Genomic DNA, 26,909 nt, shown 5'->3' on the forward strand with positions numbered 1-26,909 from the left:
TGCTGCTTATTAATGTGACAGTCTCTGAAAATGGTTAAGACCTCATCTCTGTAAGAATCTTTTGGTTAAATAAATCCAGTTTAGGCTTCCAACCCAAGGATACTGTGAAAATGAATCCAATGATGACCTTTTACAAAGTTCACCCATATTTTAAAGTTCTTTAGTGTTATAGGGCTGTTTTAATGATTTTTCTTGATTTCAGTGAATGTGTGTTTTTCCTGCTGAAATGAGAAAAAGTATTTCCACCAAATACATATTTAACATAGAACCTACACACATAAGCTCATAATATGTATAATTACCATTACTAAGTTATTTGGATTAGCCATTTCTAGTGTTATAAAGCAATTTCACACTGATATTCTATTTACCTAACTTACCAGGAACAAATTCCTTTATTAGCAAGACCTACAAAGCTAACAGATACAAAAAAGTTGACAATCTATAACAAGTAGGTGAAATATTCATAGGGAGTTCAAGGAGGTGATTTCAAGTTCTTAACTTACATGGCAAAATAGTCTGTGACACTTCCTACATACCTCATGACCAGTCACCTTCTCAAATGTCCACTAATGTTTATCCCTCTCCCACTGTCCATCCAATTCATTTTAATCCATGATCCATTAAGACAAAGCAAAGATAAAACGAGGTTATCTGTATGCCTAACAAACTTAAGAATCACCATAATTCCTTGTGATCTGACCCACAGAAATAAATGTATACATAAAATAAACTAAAAGAATCATCTCTCATCTCTAATTCTTAAGGTTGATTAAAGTTCCCATTGCATTCTCTAAGCCTACCTAAACCCTAATCAAACCTGCTCGTCCTTAAACAAATGCATTTCTGGTATTTTTATCTAACTTAACCTTTCAACATTCTTCTAACTACTATTACTATAGCAGTATTATTTTCTTTTACTTTATTGCAAATGTCAACATTCCCCACACTGCCACTTAAATGTTCTTCCATGGACTATGGTTTTCTGATAGAAAATATATTTAGACAACAAATTCAAATTTCACAAGTCAAATGCTTATGAAATAATTTTACAACAAAAGTATGTACAGTGTATGCATATCTTATATAATCATATGAAATCTTGTCTTACCATATTAAAATTATACATCTTTAAGAGAAAAGTCATGATATAAAAATGGAAAATACTCCTTACTTCATCAACACAAAAAGATGTCCTAAGTCATAAAGCATAGATTAAATATTAAATCAAGAGTAAAATTTTGAATTATACTTGTGTACTAGGTAAAAGAAGAGTATTTTACTTGAAATTAATTGACTTTGAAAAAGGTGCTACAAACCTATTTTAAAGTACAGAAATAAGAGAGAATGGAAAATGTACATCAGTAATTCCAGTTATGATCCGACATGCAATGGAACAAAATAGAACACGTCAGTTTTGATTACATTTAAGAGAGGGGACAACTTATAAATATCACTCCTCTAGGTGGGAATAAACTTAAAGGTCATCTAACCCAAGCAAAATTTTAATAAAAGGGGATTGTATCATGAAACTAAAGTATGTATGAACAAGAAAAACCAGAAGAAAAACATGTTTTGTTTTGTTTTGTCTTTTTGGAGAGATAGACCATGCACACACGTGTGCACAAGTGGGGGAGGGGCAGAGAGAGAAAGAGAATCTTAAGCAGGCGCCACACTCGGCCTGGAGCCCAACGCAGGGCCCTGTCTCATGACCTGAGCCAAAATCAAGGGTCAGACACTTAACCGACTAAGCCACCCCGATGCCCCAGAAGAAGAAAAAACATTTTTAAATTATTTTCTATTTGTTTTGAGAGAGAGAGAGAGAAAGAGAGAGAGAGAGAGAGAGAGAAAGCAAGTGCAAGCAGGCAGGAGAGGGACAGAAAGAGGGGGTAGACAGAATGCCAAGCAGGCTCCACACCAACAGTGCAGAGCCCAAAATGGGGTTTGAACTCACAAATAGCAAGATCATGACTTGAGCCGAAATCAAGAGTCAAATGCTGAACCAATAGAGCCACCCACACACCCCATAAAGTATTTTATTGTATTAATTAATAAACACGTGAATGCAGTGTTGGGGAAAGGGATGAGGGTCTAGATTATGACAGTAATCATTAAAATCTCAATTTATATTATGTTCTTCAAATATCTCCTTGAACCAGATCTATTCAACCAGAAACTCTTTTAAGTTGGGAAATATCTAGATGCTCACAGCAATTATTTATTGTCAATCTAGAAAAACAACCTTATGTACAAAGCACTTCAAAACTATCAATGACGGCCCAAAGAATAAGTGCATGTGTGTGTGTACACAATGTATACATATATTAATGGTAATCAGGGTACATTACTACATACTATCATCTAAAAACAACACACAGTATCAACTAAAGGGTTTTCCCCCTTATTACCAAATTGGCATTCCAATTGCTTCAAAAATTTATGTGATTCTAGGGTGCCTGGGTGTTCAACTGGTTGAGGATCTGACTCTTGGCTTCAACTCAAGTCACGATCCCAGGGCTATGGGATTCAGCCCCGCACTGGGCTCTGTGCTTAGCATGGAGCCTGCCTAAGATTTTCTCTCTCTCCCTCTCTGCCCTCTCAAAAAACCAAAAAAGTTCGATGATACTTATTTCTGACAAATGATAAAATGTGGAATAGTTACAGGGCAAGAAGCCAAGATTTAGGCATAAGCTTTCCACAGATGTCCTTAATTCCAATGGCAGAAATCTAGTTACCATTTTCTAAGAACATGTTCGTGAAGGTTTTTCACTAAAACCTTGGGTATATTTCACTATTAATACCCAATATTCTAGGTTTGTGAAACTAATACTTTAGAAGTTAGATTGTCAGTATTTTATAGGCCTGATCATTTTTAAAAAATGATTTGCAGAGAGTTTTATTTAATTCAAACTTCACTGAGCTGAAGAGAATAATTTAAGAAAAAGTAAGAAGAAAAACACATGAATTTAATCAATAAATTACCAAGCATACTGACAAACTGAAATTGGCAACTAATATTTCCGGAACCCAGCATCTAATTGGCCCAAGAAGAGTGTAAAATTCCCTTCAAATAAATACTTTCCCAGATTATACTCAGGTAAACTAAATGATATTTGGCTCAGATCTCCCAGGCTCATGGGCTATTGGGCCTTCTCAATATATACAATACACACAATTCCTGGGTTGGACTAAGAGAGACTTAAATTACCACCATTAAAATCTGCAGCAAGTCTGCGTTACTGAGCTCCTCCCTCGCACTGTCGCATTTCTGACCTTGAGCAAAGGGGCTGCTTCATCTCCCGTATTTCTGACATCTTGTTGATATCCTCAGGCAACAATTCTCATTTTCCCCAGCCTTCCACAACGAATTATTTACTTTAAACTGCTGCTATCTGCCCAAGCTTTAAATTACGGTTTCAACCCTGTCACCTACGACACACCCTCCATCACAGTATGTGAGGACCAGTTTACTGTGTTGAATTAAAAAATTATCTTCTATTAGTTGAAGTGATACTCGAGTTTAATGAGAAGATACTTATGTAATGAGATATTATTGAAGGAATGGGGAAAAAAGAGTTATGAATAATAAAACTATATTCATGCCCAACCAGAAAACTATATCCACTCATTTAAAGTAATGTAAATTCTCCCAATGACCATACTATATATCCCTCTTCAAAGCCAAGAGGCTTGGAAGCTTCGGGATTTTATAGGGAAAATGTAACAATAATTGATATGAAGACATGAGCATAATAGCTGTATAAAAACTAGGGTTACAACTCATGAACAGGGTATCTCATAATTAGCCTACAACTACTACTATTATAAGACATACTGAAGCTCCAAATAATTTATTTTCATTTATTTTTTATTTATTTTTGAGAGAGAGAGAGAGAGAGACAGCATGAGCAGCAAAGGGGCAGAGAGAGAGAGGGAGACACAGAATCTGAAGACCGGCTCCAGGCTTGGAGCTAGCTGTCAGCACAGAGCCTGAAGCGGGGCTCGAACCCAAAACCATGAGATCATGACCTGAGCCGAAGCTGGACGTTCAACAGACTGAGCTACCCAGGCGCCCCTAAATAATTTTTTACCAAAATAGTAAAAAAGTATTTCTTTCTGCAAGTACATAAAGTCCAATTTACAAATAATCTATTTCAGATAATTCATCTCATGATTACAGATTATATGCTCCCAGTAAGAACATGTGAATATAAAATGTGAAGTAATTCTTACATCTTTAAATACCTCCTGTAAACACATTGTAAGAAAATAATTGTTCTATGACTTGAGGTGAGAGATTAGAAACCTGTTAAAGTAAGTTCACTATTTTACACAAAACCTAAACTGTAAAGACCTGGAAAATATGTTAAAAATTTACCATTAGAACCTTTCTTATTCAGTTGGTCAAATTACACTCATTCCCCAAAATCACTAACTCCCTATAGCATAGTTTTAACTTACTGTTATTTGAATTCTTACAGCAAAGATAGCTGAAGTACCACTTGTATGGTTAAAAAAGTTTGTCCTTTAGTCTATTTCAGCTTCCATACACATGCTAGGAAAGACTTACTGAATTACTGGACAACTTCAGAGTAATATAAAGCTAAAATGAGTGCTCCACTGTGCTGCACTAGGCTTAAAAATGACTAACTCTAAAAATTTCTCTCATCGACCTCCTAATGCTTTCAAAAAGCAACAACAAATATAATACTTCCATCTCGGGCCAAGGTAAGCAACAGGGGCTGTATTTATCCACCTACCTGGAACAAACAAAGGCAAATAAAATATATTAAAACAGTTCTTCGGACACTAGACATCAGAAAATAAGAGACAGGAATGCTGAAGACAAGAAACAAATCAGGCGAACCCCCTGACTGGCCTGCCTTACTGGCCTGAGACAGAGTCAAGGCTGAGGCACAGAAAGGAGGAATACAGGCAGAGCTCAGCTGACTTCCTGAGTTAAGAACAAGCTAAAAGTCAAGGTAACCAAGACAGCTAGAATCACAGGACAGAGAAGCAGAGGGGAGAGAGTTGCAGAGAGAAACCCAGAGGTCTACAAATGGTTGGTCCCCTTAAGTATTCAGCTGAGTGATGACCTACCCCAGGCCCGAAAAAGGAGAATGGAAACAGCACCTGGCACTCACAAAGGGATCAGCACAGAACCTGTCCCACCAGCCAGACTTAATTCACTTAATTCACAAGGCACTGGATGCCGTTCTCACAGGGTCTTGCCTCAAGTGGGGAAATATCCCTAAGCTGAACGCTGCTCTGGTACTGCCTAATAAATCTTATAGTCAAGGCCCAAAAGGATCAGAAGTGTGTGTATGCCAGAATAAAACGCAATGATATTGACAGAATCACAAAAATACCCAGCATCCAATAAAGTAAAATTTTCAATTCTTGAATCCAATCAGATCTTACCAGGCATGCAAAAAAGAAAAATACATTCCATAATGAGAAGAAAAATTAATCAAAACTGATCCAGAGCTGACAGAGATGCTAAAATTAGCAGAGAAGTATATTTCACTGCATTCAATATATATAAAATGTTAGACATGAAAAATACTTTTAAAAGACTTAACTGAATTTCCAGAAATGAAAACTACAATATCTGAGATGAAAAACACAATGGTTGGAATTAATGGAAGATTAGACACCTGATAGAAAAGATTAGTAAGTATAAAGACATACCAATTAAAGATATGTAAAATGAAACAAAGAAAAATAAAGACTAAATTGTGGTGAAAAAATCAATGAGCTGTGGGACTCTTAGTGGTCCAATAAATGTGTAATGACAGAAAAAGAAAAAATGTATTTGAAGAAATAAATAGCTGAAGTTTCTCCAAATTTGATGAAATTATGCACCCTGAGACCTAAGAAAGGCAACAAATGCCAAACAGAAGAAACATGGAGAAAACTGCACCAAAGCACAGCATAATCGAATTTCTCAAAATCAATATTAGAAAGAAAATCTTAAAAATAGCAAGAGAAAAAGAAAGGCACACTGCGAACAGACAAAGACAGGATGACATCGGATTTCCAACTGCTAGGATATAATGGCAGGAAGAAGACAGCACAGTGACAGATTTGAAATACTGGTACATTAGATGTAATCACCCAGATTATAAGTTTAACTTACATACAGATGTTATACTAAACACAAAAATCTTTATACCTATTCCAAATCAGGGATTTTCATGCTCTAAAATGAAACTCGCCATTACAATTTTTTTTCAGGCTTATTTCCGTTCATCCTCAAACTTATTTTTAACATGTGAATCCCAAACACACATCAATTCTGATCCTGGAGTAAATAACATTAACACAAAAAAAGCACATGTTAATAACACTCACACCATTCAACAATAGCATATTACAAAAAGTGCGACCAAAGTGTGACCTTGGATACCAACATACGTATGACAGTTTTGATTCTTGATTGGCTCTTACCATACGTAAGGACTGAAAATAAAACAAATGCTTTGATTTTCTCAAATTTAAAAAGGGCTCTCTCAAATAACTGGGTTCAGAACATAAATTTAAAACAAAAAATACATACATGTAATCAATGATCATTTTATTTTCATAAGTGAATTCAACAATCAAAAGTTCTTTACTGAGTGCCTTCAATGGACACAATACCATGAAAAATTCTGAAAGTAAAAGAGACTTAGATACAATTCCTGCCCTCAGGAATCATACAAGTAAGGGGAAAAAAGACATACATGTATGAAACACCTCACAACCTAGTATTATTAGTATATGCCAAACTTAGTGACACTGAAAAATGAAAAGATGCTTAATAATGGCTATGATGATTAGCGGCAACTTAACAGAGTAGGTTACTGTTTTCACTAGGTCTTCAGAAGTGGTAACATTTCGAATGATGGAGAAGAAAATAAGAGAGACAGCAGTAATTAAAAGGCAAGGAAGACAAAAAGAAAGTTGGGAGTAAGCAGTGATAACCAATAGTGCAAAGGGGATGAAGAATAAAAGCATTAAAAGAATCCTGGATACCAGAGTGATTTCAATATAATGGTGGGGGAACAAAAAGAACTAAAGGAAGTTAAGAAGGTATGGATAGCAGAAATAGGCAAGAAAAATCTGGACATTTGTATCATAAAACTAATCTTTTGGAATCACAAGGAAATCTTAAACAGTTCTCATTTTAAACAAAATTTTAAAATAACCCAATGAAACTCACTAAGCAGATGATATGTGTGTATATACATGTGTGTGTATATATATATGTGCATATATATTTATACACACACACATAACTATTAAAATATCACCGTATAATAGTGCTCTGACCATGCTACTGGAATGGGAAAATGTACTTTATACCATTTAACATGGTCTAAAAGCACACTGATACATAATGAAGAGTTTATGTTGGTATTATCTACAGGCTAATAAATCCCAAAACATTCAGATCTCCAAACTTGACCTTTCCTCAAACTCCAAACTTCTAAGCGCTACACACTTTAGCAATTTAGTGCATGGGCTCTAGAGCCAAAGTCTTGAGTTTCAATCCTGACGCCACCACTTACTGGCTGGGTGACCAACCCAAGCAAAATAATTCATGTTGCATCCTCAGTTTCTGAAGATTCATGGTAGTACCAACATCATAATGTTGTTGTGAGGTTTGAGTTAATGTATGTAAAAATACTTGGTACAGTGCAGTGCCATTCACATAGAAGAGACTGAATAAGCACTCGTTATTACTACTATTATACTATATATTATTTTGGCTCCTATTAGAATATACAACTGCCCACCTTAAAAGTGAAAAGTTAAAGCATAGAAAAATCATCGTGTCCAAAATGAACCTGGACCTTTTCAAAATCTCCTCCTTTTACTTTTTTTTACTTTATTAGGTTAAATGTTTACAGTTATTCAAATCAGAAATCTGGAAACATTTCAAATTAACTTCTACTTCCCACCTCACATCTCTTATCACCAGGGTACTGGACTCAATCTCTTTCTCTTCTTCCCATTTCCATTCTTGACTGCCAAGTCAAAACATCAACAGCTCTTACCCTAGACCACTGCAGCTGCTTGCTAAAAGGATTCCCAAACCGGGTCTCCTTTTTTTTTCCTCAAAATCTTTCTCTATATTATTGAGAGAAGGATCATTTTAAAACGTATACAAGATCATGTTATCTCCTGTTTAGTATTCTTCACCATCTACAGCTGCCACCCAGAATAAAAATTCTATCTCTTCTTATATCAGGTACTACCTTGTTCTGACCTCTGCCTAGCACTCCAGTCTAAGACCATTTTCCCCTTCACTCACTCACTCATACTATGCACTGTAACTAAATGCTCCTCCCAAGGAGATTTCTCTTAGTTAGTTATATCTTCCAAAACAAATTATAAATAATTTGCCATTTTTCTTCTACATGAAGGTTGCCTCAGACTAGTGTTCAAAGAAACTCTCACATTCAAAACATCTAAAAATTGTAAAACAAAAATTTAATTTTGATGTATGACCAAGTTGTCAAGAAAGTCAAGTAAGTAATTCCATAGTTAGGAAAAGAAAGTCAGAATACAGGGCAGAAAGAATGCCACCTAATGTCCACCTAGGAAACATTTCACTATACCTGGTGACCCAGAGACTGAGTTTTCTAAGTCATCAAGATAGGAGTTGAGAGATAAAGCCTGAGGACAGAAGATTCAGAAATCCAATCAGAAACCCTGAAATAAAGCTTTAGCTAGCTTTCCATGTGCAATTACTTAAGAAATTTTAAAACACAAAAATACAAAGGTTCCTCTCAGAATAATTAGGTCAGCATCTCTGTACAAAGTAGCTGAAGCATTAGTCCAACCTTCCCCAAAAGTACAGTAGGTATGATAGTTTCCTACCTATAATTTAAAATATACTGCCACAAAAAATATTACTATTATAATATGTAATTGCCTGTCTTGACAGAGAAAAAGCATGCCAAGGAATCTCAGAACATGAGCTGGCGGGACAAGGATCTGTAACAGACACCACCCAACTACAAGCCCACGGTGGTCTGGTCTCAGGCCCCTCAACAGCATAGGGACCATATCCTGCCCTGTGCATCTATGCCGGGCAAACTGGCCAGTACAGCCTGCCGGGGTGAAAGAAACTGCAGCTCAGCCACAAGAGTAGGGTGCACACAGCCTACACAGGAAACACACTGAAGAGCCTGGTTCCAGTGACCAGGGGACACTATGCTACAGAACACCGCACAACCCTCTTATTCAGAAAGCCATTACTTTCAAGATCAGGAGACACAACTGACCTTCCTGATATATAGAAAGAAACACAGAGAGACAAAGAAATACACCCCAAAGGAAAGAAAAGCACAAAACTACAGCAAAGGAGATAATGAAACAAAAATAAGCAATATGTCTGATAAAGAATTCAAAGTAATGGCCATAAAGATACTCACTAGACTTGAAAAAAGAGTGGAGGATCTCAGTGAGACCCTCAGGAAAGAGATACAAAATACAAAAGAAACCAGTCAGAGACAAAGAATTCACTAAAATAAAAATACACTAAAGGGAATCAATAGGAGATTACAGGTTGCAGAAAAATGGATTAGCGATATGGAAGACAGGGTAATGAAAAGCAACAAAGTTGAAGAGCAAAAAATAATAAGAAGAAAAAATAAGAATAGGTTAAAGAACTCAGTGACATCATCAAGCATAATAATATTTACATTATAGGGATCCTGGAAAGAGAAGGGAGTGGGGCAAAAAAACACATCTGAAGAAATAATAGCTGGAAACTTCCTTAACCTGAAAACGGAAACAGACATCCAGATGTGGGAATCACAAAGAGCCTCAAACAAGATTAACCCAAGGAGGACCACACCAAGACACATAGTAATTAAAATGGCAAGAATTAGTGAGAGAATTTTAAAAGAGGCAAAAGAAAAGGTACATAGAAGGGAAAGCCTCTGAGCCTAATAGCTGATTCTTCAGCAGAAATTTTGCAGCCAGAAGGAAGTGGGAGGATATAGTCAAAGAGCTGAAAAGAAATAATCTGCAACTAAGAATACTCTACCCAGCAAGTTTGTCATTCAGCATAGGAGAGACAGTCTCCTAGACAGACAAAAGTTAAAGGAGTTCATCACCACTAAACCGGCTTTACATGACACATTAAAGGGCACAGGGCTCAGTCAGGTAAGCATCTGACTTCGGCTCAGGTCATGATCTTACGGTCTGTGGGTTCTAGCCCCACATCGGGCTCTGTGCTGATGGCTCAGAGCCAAGAGCTGCTTCAGATTTTGTGTCTCCTTCTCTCTCTTCCCCTTCCCTGCTCACACTCTCTCTCTCAAAAACAAACATTGAAAAATATATTTTGAATAAATAAATAAAGGGAATTCTTTTGAGTGGAAAGAAGAGTCCATAACTAGAAGAAAATTAGAAAAGAAAATAATTTCACAGGTAAATACAAACATATAACAAAGGTACTAGATTAACTTATAAACTACTTTGAAAGTGAAAACACAAAAGCAGTGAAATCAACTATATCTATGACAGTCAAAGGATTCACAAAATAGAAACAGGTAAAATATGACACCATATACATTAAAGCAAGGGGGGTTAAAATACAGTGCTTTTAGAATGAATTCAAATTTAAGCACCCATCACCTTTAAATACAGACTACTATACACATAAGACATTACATATGAACCTAAGAGCAAACACAAATCAAAAATCTGTAACAGATACACACACACACACACAAAAAGAGAAAGAAATTCCAGTGTAACAATAAAGCAAGCTATAAAATCAAGAGAGAAGAGAGAAGAAGAAACAGAGAACTCCACAAACAACTGAAATATGAGTAACAAAACAGCAATGAGTACATACCTATAACTAATTACTCAGTTGAATTATTAAGTATCTAGTAAATATAATAAGTACAGTAATGTACTAAATGCTCCACTCAAAATATTTACAGTGGCTGAATGGATAAGAAGGCAAGATTCTTCTATATGCTGTCTCCAAGAGATTCACTTCAGACCTCACAACACCGACTAAAGTCAGGGGAATGGAAAAACGTTTATTATGCAAATTAAAGCAAAAAGAAAGCTATGATAGCAACAGTTACATCAGACAAAAAAATAATTTAAAACACAATTGTAGCAAAAGACAAATAAGGACACTATATATGAGAAAGGAAAAAATCCAGTAAGAGGATAAAGCTTATAAAGCACCTAAATACATAAAACAAATAGTAAGAGACTTAAAAGGAGAAACTGGCCTAATACAATAACAGTTGGAAAATGTAACATTGCACTTAAACCAATAGATACACTCAGATAAAAAATAGTAACAAAGAAACAGTGGCACTGAATGACCCATGAGAGGAGATGGTCCTAAAAATATATATACAGACCATTCTATCCAAAAAAAAAGCATAATACACATTGTTTTTAAGTGAACATGGAACAGAACAGATCACATATTAGACCACAAAACCAGTGTCAATAAATTCAAGAATACTGAAATCACATAACACATCTTTTCTGATCACAACAGTATGAAACTAGAAATCAAAAGAAAAAAATCTAAAAAGACTGTAAATACATAGAGGCTTAGTAACATGCTACTAAGTGAATGGATAAGCCAAGAAATCAAAGAGGTAATTAAAAATACACAGACAGAAACAAAAATAAAAAGGAAATGGTCCAAATATCTAGGATGCAACTAAAAGCAGTACTAAGAGCAAACTTTATAGCAATACAGGCCCTCCTCAAGAAACAGGAAAAATCTCAAACAAACAACCTAACCATAACCTAAGGGAGCCAGAAAAAAAAACAAATAAAGCCCAAACCCAGTATAGGGAAGGAAATAATAATGATTAAACCAGAAATAAATGAAATAAAGACTAAAAAAATAAATTAAATAACAGATCAATAAAATGAGGAGTCCTCTCAAATAAACAAAACTGATAAACCTTTAGCCAGTCTCCTTAAGAAAAAGACTCAAAATCATAATGAGAAATAACAAAGACCACCACAGATAAACAAAGGATTATAAGAGAATAGTATGAAAAAGTATAATATGCCAACAAATTGGATAACTTAGGGAAAAAATGGATAAATTCATTGAAACATATATTCCTAAACTGCATCAAGAAGAAATAGAAAATTTGAGAATAATTACCGGTGATGAAACAATCAGTAATTATATCTCAACAAACATAAGTCCATGACCAGATGGCTTCATTGGTAAATTCTATCAAATATTTTTGTAAGTTATTATTCTTTTCAAACTATTCCAAAAAATAGAAAGAAAGTTTTTAATCATTCTACAAGGCCAACAACATTACCTTGATACCAAAACCAGACAAAGACACTACAATCCAGTATCTCTGATGAAGACAGATGCAAAAATCCACAACAAAATATAAGCAAAACATACAACAATACATTAAATAATCATTCATCATGATCAAGTGGGGTTCATTTCCGGGATGCAAGGGTGGCTCAATATCCATAGATCAATGTGATACATCACGTTAACAAGAGAAAGGTTGAAAATCACATGATCATGATCATCTCAATAGATGTAGAAAAAAGGATTTATCAAAATACAACATCCAATCATGATAAAAACTCTCAGTATAGTAAGTTTGGAGGGAACTACATGTCAACATTATAAAGGCCATATATAAAAACCATAGCTAACATCATACTCTGTGATGCAAAACAAAGTATTTCCCTTAAGATCAGGAAAAAAACAAGGATGTCCACACTCACTTCTTTTATTCAACATAGTACTGGTGGTTCTAAGTGCAGTGATCAGACAAGAAATGAAAGGCATCCAAATTGGAAAAGAAGTAAAACTCTTTTTGCAGATGAAAGGATACTATATAGAGAAAATCCTAAAGACTCCACCAAAAAACTACTAGAACTGATAAATTTAGTAAAGTCACGGGACACAAAATTAATATACAGAAATGTGTTGCATTTCTATACCCTAATAATAAAGAAGCAGGAAGAGAAATTAAGAAAACAATCCCACTTACACTTACACCAAAAAGATTAAATTACTAGGAATAAATTTACCCAAGAAGGTGAAAGATGTGTACTCTGAAAATTATAAAACACTAGTGAAAAAAACAGAAGATGACAAAAACAAATGAAAAGATGCTCACAGATTGGAAGAATATCATCAAAATGTCCACACTGCCCAAAGCAATCTACAAATTCAACACAATCCCAAACAAAATACCAACTAGAACCAATAATCCTAAAATTTATATGGAACCACAAAAGACCCCAAATAGCCAAAGCGATCTTGAGAAAAAAGAACAAGGCTGGAGATAACACAATCCCACATTTCAAGATATACTACAAATCTATGACAATCAAAAAACAGAATGAAATGGCACAAAAATAAGACATAGATTAACGAAACAGAAGACAGAGCCCACAAATAAACCCACACATACATGGCCAATTAATATACAACAAAGGAGACAAGAATATACAACTGGGAAAAGACATTCTCTTCAACAAAGGGTCCTGGGAAAACTGAACAGCTATATCCAATAGAACGAAACCCGACCACTTTCTTACACCATACACAAAAATAAACACAAAATGGACTTAAGGACTAAATGTTAGAACTGAAACCATAAAAATCCTACAAGAAAACACAAGCAGTAATCTCCCTGACATACACCATAGAAGCATTTTTCTAGATAGGCCTCCTAAGGCAAGGAAAACAAAAGCAAGAATAAACTACCCAAACTACACCAACATAAAAAAGCGTTGGCACAGCAAAAGAAGCCATCAAAAGAACAAAAAGAGCAACCTACTAAATGGGAGAAGATATCTGCAAGTGACATTCTGATAGAGTTAATTCCAAAATATATAACTAATAATCAACTCTACTCAAAAATTTAAAACCCTACTTTGAGATGCATCTTCCTTTTGGCATGTGTCTGGGCAGCAGAGTGAAATAAGATGCATGTACGTCTAATAAAGGCTACTCAAAAACCATGGGGGCATCATTTAAGGATGAATGGCAGGTCCTTTTCTTTTTAATATAAAAGACAAATAGTAAAAACCAAATGTTATAACAATACATTAAATGGGAAAAGTACGTTTCTAACAAGCTTATACAGGTTGTTTTTTTTTTTTAAATAAACTCAGTGTCAGGACAAACATAAAGCAGTGTAAGGAACAAGTCCATAAACAACTTTATTAGCTTCAGTTTGTACCATGTTTACCAGTAAACCATTACATAAGTAATAAAATCTGAACATACAGTTTATCATACAAATACTATTAAAAAATTGTTTCAGCCCACGATGGAAAACAGTTGCTACATCAGAAAAAATGACTCCAAGAGTCAGGAAATACTTGATAGTAATAAAAGCAATGTTTTTCAAAGCATAATCCCACCAACAGCAGTAGTTCTCAAACTTCAGGATGCTTCATAATTAGTAGAAAGGCTTATTTTTTCAAATTAAGAGTTTTAAAGTCAAAAGATCACTATGGCCCAAGAATTTTCCTTCTAACAAGCTCCTGGTAATGCTGAAGCTGCTAGTCGAAAGACGACCCTCGGAACCACTACATTTAATTGATGTTGGTTATCAAGGAAATATCTACTGACTCTGCTCCCCAGCTACCCTTCCGAGTCACACCTGGCGCCACAGTGAGAGATGTGTTTGGCCCTGAACAAGCTATAATACTTGCTACAGAGATGGCCTGCCTCCTACTTCATGGAAAAAAGTGAAGCCATGTTACATAAACCTCTTCAATTTCTCATCCCTAAGTTATTTACATCCACGCTAATTACTCTAGACCTCCTGATTCAGAGGTGTGCGTCCCACAGGAGTAGGAGGTAGCTTCTTTATTAGTGTTCCAGAGAGCCAATCGTTCTAGGACCCTGATTTCATTTAGCCTTCTCCTAAGCCACCTTCGGATCTTCATGCTATGTGACTGGCTTCTGCTGATGTTCTTCCTACTGACACCTCTAGCCTCTCCCATAGGAAACAAAACACTTGTCATTTGAACTCCTATTTATTTCAAGTTAACTGTTTTCTTCCCCCACCCTCCGCTCTTTAAAAAGTCATCTGTCCAATTGTTTCTACCTTGAGTGTTCTTCTTAACCCACAACATCCCATCTTCTGCACTTAAAATGCTCTTGACAAACTAAAAATGATCTAGCAAATCTGGTGGATACTTTTCTGGCTTCACTTTATTGAACACAGTATTTGGCACCATTAGTCACTCCCTCCTTAACACGTCTTTCCTAGTTTCTGACACATCGCCCTCCCCTAGTTTCCTCATTCCACCCTAATTTTTACAGACTTTTTTCCCCTCCCAGAATTCTGTTTTTCTCCCGGCCATCTGTTCTCCTCATCCTGTATGAATTCCCTGGGTGATCTCATCTATACCCATGGCTCCATCCGCTTACACATTTATAACACCAATTATGGATTCCAACTCTATACCTCTCCTGAACCTTAAATGAACTTTCTAAGAACTTCAAAACCCATGTGTCTAAAGTTGAATTCATGTGTACCCAAATATAGATCCCACACTTACATTACTAATGCCAGGGAATAATCAGCTGCCTATGCCAGAAACATAAAACCCATTCTACAGTCCCCATTCTCCTCTATCCCTCGTCCCTAACACCCAGTCCACCTCCTAAAACATTTGGTTCCATCCCATTGCTCTCCCTTCCTTTCACCATAGTACCAGTAGCCTTTCATTCTCTCTCTCAAACTAGTACTTTCATAGTTTTGACTGGCCTTCACTCTACAAATGTCGTATTTAAAGAATACCTCCAACCCAAAATCTCTTCTATACTATTGAGTTATCCTTCTAAATGTAGATATATGTAATGTCTCACACATGTGTGTATTATCCTTCAACATATTCACATCCCCTGCAACATAAATTTCAAACACTCTACAGTGTTTCACACCTTTCAAAACTTGGCGTCCATTTATGCCTATCCATCCTCACCTTACAGTAATCCCAACAGGACTCTGCAAATGCAAACAGCCTCACTATTTGAGATTCCCTGAACTCCTACTTTCAGACTGTTGCACCTTTGTGAATGCTGTTCTCACCAGCTGAGATTCTCCATTCCTCTCCCACCACCACCACCACCCACCCAGTCCAGATTCAAACAAATGCCTTTATTAACATGTCAAACTCCTCATTAGTCAAAACTAAATTCAGTCAATTACCTAGCTCTGAAGCCTCCCCAGTTCTTACCATGTAGAGCCATGGGCTTATTCTTATCAGATCATCAAGTGAATCTACCTAGCACTTATCATATTGCTGCTCTTAGTATTTATATTGGTCTCTCTCCAATCTCTGAAAAAGATATACTTTCTTCACCTTTAGATTTCCCTAAACCCACCAATCCTTTCAATAGTGCTAGTATACATTTAATGAACAAGCATTAACTTAATCAAAACACATAAAAGACAAAGCATCTGTGTGGCTCAATCAGTTAAGCATTCAACTCTTGATTTTGGCTCAGGTCATGATCTTGTAGTTCATGGGATCGAGCCACATGTTGAGTTTTATGCTGACTGTGTGGACCTGCTTGGATTCTCTCTCTCCCTCTCTGCCCCTCACACATACTCACACATACTCTCTCTCAAAAATAAACAAACTTTTTAAAAAACCCTAAAAGAATTATAAGACAATTGATACATGTAAGTGAATGTTTTCCCACTTTTACAATACAAAAAGACAAAAACAAAACTCTTATCCTCCTTCATTAGTTTGTCTTTAATTTAAATCTCTGATTAACAATTTTGCAACTACTCACTGTCAAATCAAAACCTTTGTCCTCTATCTACTCAAATTAATGATAATATGTTTATGAGGTTCACAACTGAGAATATGCTAAAGAAAATTAAATGTTTAACATCAACTAAGCATCTATTTTTAATTCCCACAGAAATGTTATGGTGTAGCAATGCATTTGATCACACTTCCTGAAAGCAGCTGTTTTTAAGAGCATTTTCTTGCAAACTCCCACCCCCTGAACAGAAAGGGTGATCTACTTACACCACTTGTCATGAGATTTGATTCAGAACATCTGCTTACTAAGGAGATCTACCCCTTTCTTCTTCCCAGACCTAATTTTTTTCTTCCTAAAAATGTATCCTAATCATTTAGGTCTCTTCTCAAATGAGCCGTATTTTTGGTTTAGACTATATGAAAGGCTCATGCCTCTTATACCTTTTTAAGAGTTGTCCAAAAGACAACCAAAAAAGAAATCCCTTTAAAAAAAAAAATAGTTCATTACACTTCCCTTCACAAAAGAATTTAACTGGCATTGGAGTGTGATACTTTAACTAAACCTCCCATACAATACGGCATGTACAGTACCCTGACAACTGATCACGAAAACACAAAGAGAGTACAAGCTGGGGAGAAAGGCAGAGGGAGAGAGAATCGCAAGCAGTTACACCCTCAGCATGGAGCCTGACACCAGGCTCAATCCCACGACCTTGGGGGCTCATGACCTGAGCCGAAACCGAGAGTTGGACTCTCAACCAACTGAGCCACCCAGGCATCCCTGAAGGTCAATGCTTCTAATAAAAATTAGCTGCTATCTTAGCAGGGAGAAGATTTCATTTCAAAACAGTGATAAGACATTAAAATTCCTTCTTATGTTAAGAGTATACATTTTCCCATGTAATATCCAGCCACTAAACCTAATCTTGCCCTCTGGGGCTACAAAGAGTAAGGCTTAACCACAAAAGATACACTTCTTAATATTTGAAGGGAATAATAATGAGCACTTCTTTTTTCTAAGTTAAACTTGCCAAATTATTTTCAATATTCACCCATGTAACGTGGTTTTCACTCTTTACCATCTCTGTCAATCTTCTCTGCATTGGCTAGGGCTTTCAAATCTAAAGAGAGTTTTAGTTGCTCACCATTTTATTAAAAATTGACTATAGGGGCGCCTGGGGGGGTGGCTCAGCCAGTGAAGCGCCCGGACTTCAGCTCAGGTCATGATCTCACAGCTCTTGAAACAGGCTCTCTGCTGTCAATGCAGAGCCTGCTTCGATCCTCTGTCTCCCTCACTCTACTCTTCCTCCAGTCTATCTCTCAAAAAGAAATAAACATTAAAAAAAAATTTTAAATGACTATAAATGCTTAAACGAAAAACAAAACAACGTAGAACTGATAATGGTACCAACTCTTATGATTAAATATTAAATGTTTAATGGATTGCAATTAGATTATCAGCACACCCCATTTATATTTGTAAAGTGCTTAAAAATGTCTGTCACATAGCAGTCTACTTAAGTGTTTGACAAATAAAAGGAACAGATACTCTGTTCATGATCTTCATGGTGAGAAAGAACATTATCTGAAATGTGTGTGTATAATCACATGGAAGAATAGCTACCCTACTCACTACTAGATTTTTGTTTTTAACTCCAATAGAGTTAACATACAGTGTTACATTAGTTTCAGGTGTACAATATAGTGATTCAACAATTTATACATTACTCAGGGCTCACTTTGCTACTGGATTTTTAACAACATTTTCACTTTCTTAAATGTCAAACTACTAAACAATCCAGCTTAAAAGTCTGCCAAAAACCACAGGGCACTATACCTAATATTCAGTGATAACCCAAATTAGGATCACAAGATCAATACAATCAAGAGACGCTATAGAGAAATTCTAAAGTATCTGCAAAAAATAAATTTCCTCTTTAACTTACTAGCTGTGGAAGGAATATAAGGGAAACCATGTCAGCAATGGCTCCTCCTCCTACCAGAAATGTTCACTATTGACCTCTTCGACTGGCATTACCTAATGCTTCCTGGCAGTGTCAGAAGATACATTTTAGAGATGTAAGGAAACACAGTGTAGGTTGTAACTTAATGCAACAACACTGTCAGATTTTGTTTCATTCACAAGAGTTTCCAACTGGTGTTCAGAATCCACTTTTGGGGAGAGGGATAATTTTCAAAATTATTTTATTATAATAAGAATACTACTATTCTTGTTGCCTACAGGTACAACGTTGTACAACAGATCCCTAGAATCTACTTATGCTGCTTAACCGCCCATTAGTACTCCCCATCTTCCCCTCCCCAAGCAGCTGGCAATGACCACTTTACTCTTGGATTCTATGGAATGTGACTATTTTAGATGCCTCATTGTAAGTGGAATACTTGTCTTTCGGTGACTGGTATTTAATTTAGTGTAACATCCTCAAGGTTGATCCATGATGTCACATAGTCCCTCTTTTTCAAGGCTGAATGAATGTATATACCATATTTTCTTTATCCATTCTTCAATGGGTGTTTACATTTTTTCTACATCTTAGCTATTGTGAACAGTGCTCTAATGAACATGGGGATGCAGATACTTCAAGATTCTTATTTCAGTTCTTTTGGGTAAATACCCAGCAGTTGAATTGCTGGGCCATATAGTAGTTATATTCTTAATTTTTTGAGGAACTTCCAGATAGCTTCTATAGTAGCTACCCCATTTTGCTTTCTCATCAATACTGTGCATTTCTATACACTAACAATAAATCGTCTAAAAAGAAAATTAGAAAAACAGTTATCATTTACAATAACACCAAAAAGAGCAAAATACTTAGGAATAAACTAAGGAATTGAAAGACTTCTACACTGAAAACTACCAAACACCAATGAATGAAATTGAAGATGGCACACACACACACAAAATGGAAAGATATCTTGTTTTCATGGATTGGAAGACTTAACACTGTTAAAATGTCCACACTTACCCAAAGTGATCTACAGATTCAAAGCAACCTCTACCAAAATTCCAATGGGGGCACCTGGTGGCTCAGTCAGTTGAGCACGAACTTTGGCACAGGTCATGATCTCATAGTTCGTGAGTTCGAACCCCACACTGGACTTGCTGCTGTCAGAGCAAAGCCCACTTCCTCTTTACCCCTTTGTCTCTGCCCCTCCCCTGCTCATGCTCTCTCTCAAAACATTAACAATTTTTTTAATTAAAAAAATTCCAATGGCATTTTTAAATGGAAATAGAAAAAACAATCCTATAACTCATACAAAACAACAGAAGACCACAGATAGCCAACTCAAGCCCGAGAAAGCAGCATAATCTTGATTGTCTTTCAAATATTATTACATTTAATTTCATAAACAGGTAAACACCTTAGTTTTAACATGTCAACTGTAAATGCCATACACTCAAAAAATAAGCATTTGTTGTTGTTGCTTTTAGATTCCGCACGAGTGGAATCATAAGGTATTTAGCCTTCTCAGTCTTGACTTATGTCACTTAGCACACAAAGAACAAACTGATAGTCGCCAGAGAGAAGTAGGGCTTGGAGATGCGCAAAATGGGTCAAGTGCAGTGGGAGACACGGGCTTCCAGCTTCGGAATGAGTAAGTCAAGGGAGTCAAAAGCCCAGCACGACGAATACTGTCGATGGTACTATAATAGCTTATGACAGCATTATATGGTGACAGATGGTAGCTACACTTGTAATGAGCACTACATAACGTATAAACTTGTTGAATCATTATATTGTACACCTTAATATAACATTGGGTCAATTATACTCAAAAAAAATTTTAAATATGCAAAAAAGGAACAAATTTATGAGAATACAGATTATTACTATCCCATTAAAAGTATACTGATATGCCATTTATTAGAAATAGTTAAAATAATTTTAACAGGTACTACCAACTGTACTTGGGCTTTTTTAGTGGGGCAGTACAGCTACCATACATAGATACATATGTTCTTAACAGAAGAAAGGCCTTCCATATCTAGGAGAAACCTCACCTTGGAGCTAAAGATACACAGGGAATAGTGAGAGAAGACAGCAGATCAACCCTGGTGTTCAGTGGAGACAGATTTCACAGCTCTCTGAACCACATGCTATCCTGTCTGGTTTCAGTCTACACCACCCTATCACAAAGTTGAATTTCAATACTATGTTAATAATAGCTTAGAAGCTACCATAATTACAGAATGAATAGAACCTAAAAGCAGGAGAAAAACGGGAAAACAAGGTGAGATTCCTCACAAACTAGTTTACGGCATTAAGTCATTTAGACTCACACGCATTAATTTCATCACCACTCAGATACATACAGTATCTGTTAGCTGCTTTCTAGAATCAGGATTTCTGGAACGGCTGTTCCAGGAGCTTGGCAGACCCTCTACCTTGGCAAAACAGAATAAAACTGGCGAAAATTATCAAAAGCAATCATTAAAACATAAGATCAGGACTCTAACTCTGGAAACTGACCTAAGGACATGTAAAGAATTTAGAAGCATTTATCAAGATAAGCTACAGAACCTTGGTGAGAACAGCAGCGTATGGCATTTGAGCCAGATCTGCTCCCACTCTCCATCCCAGCTACGTGCTGCAGAAGTCCTATTCCGGGCAAGGAGTCTGAGAAGGAAGAGGCGGCGGCTCTCTTTCCTTGCCAACCCCTGTCTGTACACCATCAGGTGGAGGCTCCACACTAGGAAGGGGCACGCTGAAAAGACCAGGACGGGAACCTCCTCTTCACCCCTGCTCAGAGAGCAGAGCTACTTCTCAGGGAGAAGAAACGAGTCTCATCTCCCTGATCCCCAGTTCCAAGACAATAAAACAAGAGGCTCTGTCAGGGAATTCAGACATGAGAACTGGCGGTTCCACAGCACTGCCTGGGATCTTATGTTAAACCAGAGAGCTTATCCTGGCAAACAATTAGAGAAAACCTGAGAGACCAGAAGTAGCAAGAAAAACAGCACACGAATCATAAATTTAACAAAGGGATTCAAGGAAAGACATTGCCAAAAAACGGCCCTACTAAGATCACGCTCACACCCAGTGGTCTAGAAAGCTCAAGTACACACTATACACTTAAGAAGAGCCAGGAAAAATTCCTGCCAGCTGCTAATCCCTGCTTAAATACCAGGCAAACAAAAACTCCCTGACTTTAGAAACCTTGCCTCAAACCACACAGAGATGCACTGCAGAGGGAAGAGGGCTTCCTGGGTCTGGGCTCTTAATCACAACAGCTAACCAATCTTCGGCAGTTCCTAGCAGGCCACGTTAAAAACAGAAACAAGGAGGCAAAAAACTGAGCATTAAAGTCTGAGGTTAAACACTACAGGGAAAATAAGACTCCACAGAATTACTCCAGGCAAGCCACTGAACAATAAGTTGGGGGAAGGGCAGTAGTCGGAATCCAGAGTTGCTAAAATATACTTAAGATATCCACTTTTCAACAACAAAAAGTACAGAAACAACAAAAAGACATGCAGAGAAATACAACAGTATGAACTGTGCACCGAAAAAAGACAGAAAAATTGCCTGAGTGGGTCCAGATACTGAACCTAAAGACTTCAAAGCAACTATTTAATATGTTCAAACAACTAAAATAACATGTTGGAAAAATTAGAGGATGACAATAATTCATCAAATAAAGACTAAAAATAAAGAGACAAACTACAAAGCATGATGAAATGAAAAACAGAGTTCAAAACACGTTTTCTACCTCAAAAAAATCTAAGCCGGATTAAACTGTTCCGATATGATGAACATCAAAAAGTTATTCTGATTATTAACTCTAGGATACACTGTGTAAAATAGAAAATGTACACTTTAAAAATATCTAAACCAAATATACTACTTATGTTGTCCTTAAGAAATAACATCACTGAGGGTACTAGTATTGAGCAACCCTAGATTATTCCTATCACCACAGGATAAATATTATGAACATCCCATTTCAGTCCCTAATGTATTCCAATTGTCATGTCAATTATACAGTCACCTATAACCTATATGCGTCTTTCAAGTTACAGTATCTTTTACACACACACACGTTTAGTCACTTATTCAGAGAGGGACAGAGACAGCACAAGTGGGGAAGGAGCATCAAGAGGGAGACAGAATCCCAAGCACCTCCATACAGCAAGCACAGAGCCTGATGGAGGCTCGAACTCCCGAAACCACGAGACCACATCCTGAGCGGAAACCAAGAGTCGGACACTTGACAGACGGGGCCACCCAGGCTCCCCTATTTACAGTATTGTTACCTTTTGCTCTCTTTCATCTTTCACTATTCAATCGCCATCTAAAATGTTAACTTGAATTTTGGGAAACTTAGTAAGAAATTGTGTATCATCAAAGTAGATCAAAGTAGTCAAATGCCCTTCGTTATAGCATGAATGTATCCTCAACTCATTTGGAAACACAAGTAACAATAAAGAAAAGTACTGGAATAGTAATAAACAACATTTTATAAAAACTGGTTCAAGTTTCATTTTTCTAGAGAAATAACATATTTAGCTCCATTTTCACATCCAATAGAAAAAGCAACAGAATCCTACCTGCCGAGCAAAAGGAAGCTGGTCCATCAACTAATGAACTTAGACTTTAGTCTCTCACAGTTAAGAAAGCAGGATTTGTTGCTTTAACAGAAAACTTTTACTTAGAAAAATGAAAATGGGAACACTTGTGCTACGTAGGTTCAAAGAAAGAAAGAACCAAGGTAAAATAATACCTTTTTTAAATTCCAATAGGAAAAAAATAAAAAGCTAAAATCAGTCTCAAAATCTGAAATTGGTAATCTTATTCAATTGCTACTATACCCACCTGTAATTAACACATATTTTAATATATAAGTCACAAATTTCTCACTAACTTTTCTAACTCTTTTCTAAATTTAAATTTGTTGTACTCTTGGTATAAAGTGCTCTTAGTAAGTCCATAACACAGGTATGTAAGTGGTGAGCGCCTCAACTCTACTCCTGAAGCCATACTACACAGTGTTAACTGACTAGAATTTAAATAAAACTTTGAAAAGACTAAAACACATATCGTTTCCACCAAAAATAAGAATTATGTATTTTTCAAGTAAGTATATCACAAAACTATTTTTGAAATAAAATATCTTCTTATCAAGATATGTCCACACATTAGATACTTAATTAGTTGCCATGAAAAGATTCTACTGCAGTGGAAAACCAGTGCTGACTAATCAATGCAAAATCAAATCAAACTTTTCCAATTCAGTTTTTTTATATTACACTGGCTACTTCACAAGGAAGTTTTAGTCCTTTTTAAAACAGTGTTAAGAATCAAATACATGGAGTGCATGGGTGACTCAGTCGGCAAAGCATCCGACTTTGATTTTGGCTCAGGTCATGTTCTCAGAGTTTGTGAGATGGAGCCCTGAGTCTGATGTGGAGCCTGCTTAGGATTCTGTCTCTGCCCTTACCCCATGGCACAGACACCCACTCTCTATATCTCAAAATAAATAAACTTACCAAAAAAAATCAAAAATAAAAAATAAACTTTACAAAACTCCTGTTATTTCCTAACATAGAGTGTATGGTTCTATACAAAATATGTATATGTATACACACAAAAACTATTCAACTATGTCATGCATTTCAAATGACAATGTATATATTTTTAAAACTTTTTTTTAATGTTTTATTTATTTTTGATACAGAGAGAGACAGAACATGAGAGAGGGAGGGGCAGAGAGAGAAGGAGACACAGAATCTGAAGCAGGCTCCAGGCTCTGAGCTGGCTGTCAGCACAGAGCCTGACGCGGGGCTCGAACCCACGAACGTGAGATCTGACCTGAGCCGAAGCCGGAGGCTTAAGCGACTGAGCCACCCAGGTGCCCCAACAATGTATATATTTTTAAAAAGCCACTTACTGCTTTTAATGTATAAGCTTACAGTAAGTACAGAACTTTTCTAAACAATAAATCCAAGAAAAATATAAATAAAAATTAAGTATTACGTAGAAATAAAAAAATTCCAAAAGTTAAACTACCTTTTCTCCTTCAAGATAACTTTAAAATATATAAGGCTAACCTAAGATCCCTTGTGGGTTCAGTTCCAGACCACCACAATAAAGCCACCATCACCATAAAGCAAGTCAAATCAATGTTTTGGTTTCCCAGTGCATATAAAAGTTATGTTTACACTACACTGTAGTCTATTAAGCATGTAATAGCATGATGTATAAAAAATATTATACATGCCTTAATTTAAAACACTTTATCACTAAAAATGCTAACCATAATCTGAGCTTTCAGTGAATTATAATCGCTGATCACAGATCTCTGTAACAAACATAATGAAAATGAAAAAGGTTGAAATATTCAAGAATTACTGAAATGGAACCAAGGCAAGTGAGTAAACGCTATTAAGAAATAAAATGGTACCTGGATGCAGAGTTGCCATAAAAAAAAAAAAAGCAGTGTCTGAAGCGCAATTAAAGAAGGCATAAACCACGTACTCTCTGGTAGCACTGGGGTAAGTCTGCTGCACAGCAGGAGACATTCCTGCATTGGGAAGTATGAGGCTAGGCATTCTTAATAGGCCCTAATTGGCTGATTCCTCTAACATTTTCCAAGTGAATCACACCTAGATAAAAATCCATTTAGACACAAAGTGGAACATCTTGTTTAAAATAATGTTTGCACAATCTATCTTTCTAAGGCGGTTGCAATGGACTGAATACTTGTGCCCCGCCCCCAAATTCACATGTTGAAATCCTACCTCCCAACGTGATAGCATTAGGAAGAAGGACCTTGGGGAGGTAATTAGGTAATGACGCTGGAGCACTAATGAACTGGATTAATGCCTAATAAAAGGGACCCCAGAGAGCTCTCCTGCCCTCTTTCCACCACGTAAGGCTAAAGTAAGTCAGACGTCTGCAACCCACTAGAGGACTCTCATCAGAATCCAACAATATTGGAACCCTAGTGGAACTTCCAGCCTCCAGAACAGTGAAAAATAAATTTCTGTTGTTTATAGACCTCCCAATCTATTGTATTCTGTCACAGTTGTCTGAACTAAGACAGCGTATAAACCTTCCTAAATTCTGAGGAAGAATGAAATGGTGCTGGTCTCATAGGGAAACACCTCTTAAAAAAAAAAAAACTAAAAAGTGACTATGAAGTAGGTAAACAATTTCAATGCCATTGAGACTCCTTTAACAGAATAATGCTGAATTTCCCTTGCTAAATGCATCTAACCCAGATAATGGATTTGTAAAAGTTACCTTAAGATGGCGACCCCCACCCCTCACCAGCAGACCTGGAATGTCCCACCAGTTTGAAAACAGCCAATCATGAAGCCCCAGCTTCCCATCACCGACAGAGGAGGCAACCTATCCCATCCCGCCACGTCCCTACAGTGCCCGTATTTGATGGTCTGCCCTCCCAGGACCGGACCGGAAGTCTTTCACCCATAAAATACCTCGCCCCTCCCGTACCAGGCGCGACTTCCCTGAGTCCCCACTCCCAAAGTCGCGGAACCTCACCCAGGAATCCGAGATCCCAATAAAGGCTTCCTTGGCTCCATAACTTGGTCTCTTTCTTTCCTCTCATCTCTGCCTCCATCTATTAAATCTTACAGGATTCAGGAGAAGGAAGAGGAGGAGGGGGGTAAAAGAGGAGGAGGGAGATGAAGAAGAAGAGAAAGAGAGAAAGAATAAAGAAAAAAAGAAGAAAGAAAAGACTGGAAAAACTTCCATGAAAAAATATCACCCAAAATGGCAATGGAAATCGCTAAAATTACCCAAGGAAAGGATTGGTCCATCATTCTCCCTTCTGTTTTCTCCTTATATTTGGAATTACCAGGGAGGGTCCAAGATGCCATGTAGTTGAGAGACGAATCTCCAATATCTGCATGCCCTAGGATAGCTTTTCTTCCAAAATACTTTTCAGTAACGTTTGCAAAACAAGCCTCAGAAGCTAGAGACAGGTTTCCTTCTGGGTCAGAGGACACATTTGTTTCCTAATCAGTATAGTCAAGATATACCGTCCGCAGGGCAAGGACTGAACAGGTTAGCTAGCACTCCTTTAACAGTTTCCTGAACTCAGGGCTCCTCAACCGTGACACAGCCTCACTGACTACACAGCATCTACCA

At 36.8% G+C, this 26,909-nt stretch overlaps 1 protein-coding gene across 5 annotated transcripts in view; it reads right to left on the reverse strand.

Annotated features, from left to right (window-relative positions):
- TUSC3 (tumor suppressor candidate 3) overlaps positions 1-26,909 on the reverse strand; it is a 241,272-nt gene that overhangs the window by 184,492 nt on the left and 29,871 nt on the right. Inside the window, exon 1 of one of the 5 annotated variants that reach the window (XM_029935235.1) lies at positions 25,535-25,566. The exons of the other annotated variants lie outside the window; for them this stretch is intronic. Within the exon in view, the coding sequence (XP_029791095.1) occupies positions 25,535-25,552 (18 nt within the window). The 5' untranslated portion in view covers positions 25,553-25,566. Of the gene's footprint in view, positions 1-25,534; positions 25,567-26,909 lie in introns of those variants that run through there. 5 annotated transcript variants of the gene reach the window in all.

Source organism: Suricata suricatta, chromosome 1, assembly GCF_006229205.1.
Source record: "Suricata suricatta isolate VVHF042 chromosome 1, meerkat_22Aug2017_6uvM2_HiC, whole genome shotgun sequence".
NCBI classification, from domain to species: domain Eukaryota; kingdom Metazoa; phylum Chordata; class Mammalia; order Carnivora; family Herpestidae; genus Suricata; species Suricata suricatta.